The sequence below is a fragment of the Herpailurus yagouaroundi genome, unplaced genomic scaffold (assembly GCF_014898765.1).
Source record: "Herpailurus yagouaroundi ecotype Mexico unplaced genomic scaffold, PumYag 189, whole genome shotgun sequence".
Classification (NCBI taxonomy): Eukaryota; Metazoa; Chordata; class Mammalia; order Carnivora; family Felidae; genus Herpailurus; species Herpailurus yagouaroundi.
The window spans coordinates 2,422,808-2,428,235 of record NW_024412420.1 but is presented as its reverse complement, the minus strand read 5'-3'; the positions used below and the strand labels follow the sequence as shown (position 1 = coordinate 2,428,235).

Genomic DNA, 5,428 nt, shown 5'->3' with positions numbered 1-5,428 from the left:
ATGGTCTCTGCTATCTATGTCTATTCAGCCCTTCCCCGTGTCTTTCAATATTTATTAAAGGATCTTTTTGACAGCTTCACCCCACACTGATCTCTCCTTTCTCCAGTTCCTTTGGAATATATCTTCTATATCAAAAAATTTTAGTATTAATTTGTAACTTTTGTTGTTCACAAATCAGTTTGTGTGTACGTGTGTGTGCCCGTGTGTTTTGAATCTCCATAATGATTCTAAGTTCCTTGTGGGCACAAGCTATTTCTTGCAGTTGTTTTGTTTTCCCTTAGTGCCAATTACAATGTCAGGCACAAAATAAGGACTCCATTAAGTACTTGGTGGTTGATACTTAAGAGGATCAAAGAGAAGTGTCAGCCAGAAGTTATATATGTGTTAACTTCTGGTAAATATAGTAGCAAAAAATTTCTCTTCCTCTGCTTCTCTGCTTTGTATTACAGAAAGCAGTAACTGAATTGTTCTCGAAAAGAGGTGGTGAAGTCAGTACTTATAAGAGGGAACATTAGGTGCTGTTGCAAATACATATTGACATAGCTTTTGCTGGCCGCAGGAGACTGAGCTCATCTACCTTTTAGCCCTGTTATGGCAGATGAGAAAATAAAAGGTACAGAAAATAGAGATGTTTGATTTTCTAAGTTGCCTCAAGTTACCATTTTAAAAAACGCCTGCAAGCATTTCTAAAACAGGATCCTGGTAGCTGGTTGCCAAACCGGTTTAACAGCACTGCCTCCACATATTCTGGGTGAGAGGGACCTCCGAGTACATAAACTTATCAGAGATCCCTATCCCAGTCATTTCAGAACAAGTTGTTTAGTAATGTACTGTAGTTTCTGTGCAAACCATCTACCATAAACCACGAAGTGATTCAAGGTTCAGAGTTCCTTCTTTGTTCCTTTGTTAATCACTGACTTCTGACTAGTGGGAGGTGCCTCCCAAATTTGCTAATGCATTCTTTTTGGATAAGGATGACGCACAGATTGTCCTAATAAGGACTTAGATTGAGAAAGGACCGCCCCCCTCTGAGAAGATGGGACAAGTCAGAGAGAGGGCGGGCAGTTTCTTTTTCAACTAGGGATGACACAAGCATAAGTCATTTCCTTATTAATCGGTTCAAACCAGTTCTTACAGGAACTGGTGGTGATAAATGTGGGACTTCTCAGAAGTCATTCATTTTATTCTTTGTGCCACAACAGCGTGCGGCATCAGCCTAGCTGGTCTCACTCTGAGGATGAACTCTTGTGCCAGAAGGGGCTCAGCTCCTAGTTTCTCTCCTGAGTTGGTGGAAGAGATTTTTCTCCTAGAAGGGGTTATTAAAGGATGAGTGTATCCACTGAAAAGAGTTCAGAGGATTTTGCCAGTTGTGCTGATTGTTGTATTTTTTTTCCTCTTTCTGTCCAATCCCTGCTTTTTGAGTCCAGGTGGTAAGTGGATTTTTCTTTCACATTTTTCTTGCTTTTCTTCCCAAATGTATCTTTTTCCTTGGGTTATCGTACCCTGCTTCCAGTGCTGTCCCCGGCATAGGTCCATCTCTGCAGAAGCCATTTCAGGAATATCTGGAGGCCCAGCGGCAGAAGCTTCACCACAGAAGTGAGATGGGCACACCGCAGGTGAGACTTTGCTCTGTTTTCCTCTCTTCTGCCACCCCCCTCCCCCCAGTCTCAGGCTGAAATTATACTCCCAGCACTCACTGGCATTTTGAGGCAAATAGAGTAGTTTGTCTGTCAGTCTTCAGTAACTGAAGTGGAGGCTCTGTTTACTCTCTACTGGGACACTGGCTTTGACTAAATCAGAAATGTAATTTCCGTTTGTATCTGTCTTCTCCAAAAAAAAAACAAAGGGAAGGCTAATGGCAAATGATGTGTTATGTAGAATGAGTTGTTGCCTTGATCTTAAATGATTTATTACCAAATCTACTTCCCAAGTGGATTAAAAAGTTAAAATTTGTAGCATTTCATAGCATAACAAAGTATGTGACTAACGGCAGTCACTTGACTATGTCCTTCATTTTTGCCCTACTTTTTTAAGAGATGGGAAAATAATCTTTCTTTTTTTAAAAAAGGCTCTTCGCATAGCTGAACTTAAAAACTTTAACTTAAACTAAGGCTGCCTTTTCTGTAAACAGTTCTGTGGCAAAGGGAAATGACTAGAAGAGGATGGGTAAGCAGTAACCTGAAATGGGAAACTTGAAGGAAGCATAGTTGTTGAATCGCCCCCCCCCCCCCCCCGTCTGCCTTACACTCTGTGTGGCCCTTTGCCGCCCTCAGTTGACCAAACATGACTTCAGAAATAGATGACATATTTTAAAAGCTGCTCCCAGTGCTGGAACGAACGACATGTAACTATCTGGACACTGCTCTCCACAAGTATCTACATGGCAACTTCAGAGAGCAGAATTGAATCAAAAATTTTATTATGTAGTAAAAAAGGCGACCTCACACTGACCCATTCTAAACTGTGTGAATCAACATTGACTTTACATCTGACAAAGTGAAATCTTAATAATTGGGTGTCAGAAGGCCTGAATATAGACTTTCAGGGTATCTAGAGACACGGGACTTCTCATTTTCATTGTTTAGACTTTATAGCTTATAAGCCCCAAATTCTCATCATTTTTCTTAAATATTGTAAATGATCCCCTTTTTACTGCTGAACTAATGAAGCATTTCTCGTGGGTTGTTCTGCATTTATTCTTACAGGGAGAAAACTGGTTGTCCTGGATGTTTGAGAAGTTGGTCGTTGTAATGGTGTGTTACTTCATCCTGTCCATCATTAACTCCATGGCACAAAGTTATGCCAAACGAATCCAGCAGCGGTTGAACTCAGAGGAGAAAACCAAATAAGCAGAAAAAGGTTCTAATGGCAGAAATGAGAAATGAGTTCTGCCTTAAATTGGGAGGACTCCAAACCAGGAAGGAAAATACCCTTTTCCACCCTATATCAATTTAAAAAAAAAAATGTTTTGTTTTGTTTTGTTTTGTTTTCTGAAAACAGTTTAGTCCATATTTTGCACTGACACACTTTTCCTTTGTGTGTTAAGGTAAGGTATCCACCCTCAATTCAATCCAGCTTGTGTTTTATTCAGGTGGAATGTGATGTTCAGCAGCGAACTTAACAGAAACCGGGCTTTTCTTTGTTACTTTCAGAAGGCCCACGTGGTACAATTAAAGAATTCCGGACACCAAAAACTAGTTCCTAACTATGTTGAGTATGTCAAGCCTTTTAGGCTTGTCAGAAATGACTCCTTTGTTTTTCTAAGTCATTAAAGTGTGTATAAATTATACTAGATTGGATAACGGTCTTGCATGTCTATCATGGTAAAATTTATTTAATCCTGCCCAACCCTTCCTCTCCTACCTTAAAAAAAAGGCCATCTTATGATGCATTGCACACCCTCTTGGGAAACTGATCTTTAAATTTTGAGACAGTATAAGAAAATTCTGATTGGTGTCTCACGAATGAGCTGACACCATTTTTTATTCTGTATATTTAGAATGAAGTCATGAACAAACTTTATAAAGACATCTTTGATCATTCCAAAATTGTGTCCGTTTTCTTGAGCGTTTTGATTTTTTGCTTCCCTTTAGCTACTTCCAACTAATGGTCGACTTTGCTAGATCTACCTACAACCATAATTTCTTCAACCGTTGTTTATTTACGTGTAGGAGCCACCACCGAGGCACTTTCTTGTTAACCTGGAATTGGGGCAGCTTGCAAAACGTTGATGAAATGGCTCCCTAGGGATTGACATAGCGAGGGGTTCGTGAAAACAGGAGAAATGAAAGTATACAAATTAAAGGGCACTGGAGAGAGAAATAACTCATTTTTTCAAAAAACCACACTTTCTCCTGTCTGTTCGTTTTAGCTCAGCATGTTCTCTGTTTCTGACAAAAATTTACTTTTAGAATGTAACCTGATTTTCTTTCCTTTCTTCAGTGAGTGTTATGTTCTTTTGGGATGTTTCCAGTTGAACTTGGTTGTTTCGTTTTGCCTGGGAGGAAAATAAACAATTTCACTTTTTTTCTTTAGGAAAATCTTTTCTGACATTATGTTAAAAGTAGAATCGGGTTTAAATCGCAACAGGCCAGAAATGCCTGATTGTTTTATCAAATCCTGCCTGAATGTCTACTTAGTTTGCCTACCGTCGTGACATCTCCATGGCTGTACCACCTTGTCGGGTAGCTTATCAGACTGATGTTGACTGTTGAATCTCATGGCAACAGCAGTCGATGGGCTGTCTGACATTCTGGTATCTCTCATCTGACCATCCATATCAAATATTCCCATTTAAACATGACCTAGCCTCATGGTTTATGACAAAAAAAAACTCTTGTCCTTAAGTCTAGTGGCACTTTGAATCTTTTATGCCATGATATTGCAGCAGTATCGAGAAGATTTTATGGAAAATTGGGATGGTCTCCATGACCACAGCTAAATAAAAGACAAACAACCTGCCTTGTGGGTTTTGAAAAGGTTATTATTCTTAACAATCTTTTTTTTTTCTGCCCAGGGACCTTGTGGTAATGTGATTGTTCCTTTATTTGCAAAGCGGTACCCAGGTTTTATGTTAATAGATTCACATTAACCAACAAAATTTTTTAGATTTTTTAGGGTTAGCATAAACTTCTAAGTCAGCTTCCAATTGTGTGTCATCTCTTTCACCTGCATTTTATTTGGTGTTTGAAGAAAGGAAAGAGGAAACCCCGTATGAATTATACTATATGTGCTAAATCTTCCAGGTTTATTGGTAAACTTATTTCAGGGTACAGTGTTTAGAAAAAAAGAAACATTTCTTAGACTGAGGAGCTAAGTAATACATTTGACTTATTATGATAATGGTTTGTTCACTCTTTCAAATGAATTTGCCTTGAAAACAAACGAAAAACAGCTGTCCCCCTTTCCTCCACAAAGCGTTCAGGTGGGACATGCTCAGATGATCCTGCTGGATTTCCAGCTGGCACAGAACGTTACCCTTCTGTTCCAGTGGTTCGTTTGTCCCTTTCTTGTATCCACCAAAGTGAACACAAACAACTACATGATCCCCAAAACAAACCTAGTTGATTCCAGTTGGTGGGAGACCAGAAAATTTGTGAGTGGGTGGTTTGATATTACTGCACATTTAAAAAAAGCAGGGGGGGGGTGTGCCTGGGAATTCTAATTCCATCTAATTTAAGTGTCATTTTGTGCCTTACATTTCTGTGGTACTTTATCTTGTCTCAACTCCATGACTGTCAAAATAATACAGTACGATATAATGCAATACATCCTCAGTTTATACACTTATGTGCTGAGGAACACCTCCCTAAAAACAGTAATGTGGGAAACGTGTAGTGTTTGACAGAAAGAGAGATTTGGATGATGGCCACTCTCCTCATCTTCTAAAAATCAGAAAAAGGTACGGCTGGAGTGCAGTTTCTGAAAT

General features: G+C 39.3%; 1 protein-coding gene across 3 annotated transcripts in view; it reads left to right on the top strand.

Annotated features, from left to right (window-relative positions):
• VMP1 (vacuole membrane protein 1) overlaps positions 1 to 3,548 on the top strand; it is a 128,730-nt gene extending 125,182 nt beyond the window's left edge. For all 3 annotated transcript variants that reach the window (XM_040496960.1, XM_040496958.1, XM_040496959.1), the window contains 2 exons: positions 1,514 to 1,616; positions 2,706 to 3,548. In XM_040496960.1, coding sequence (XP_040352894.1) covers positions 1,514 to 1,616; positions 2,706 to 2,849 — 247 coding nt within the window. In that variant the 3' untranslated portion in view covers positions 2,850 to 3,548. The remainder of the gene's footprint in view (positions 1 to 1,513; positions 1,617 to 2,705) is intronic.
• Positions 3,549 to 5,428: the final 1,880 nt, after the last annotated feature.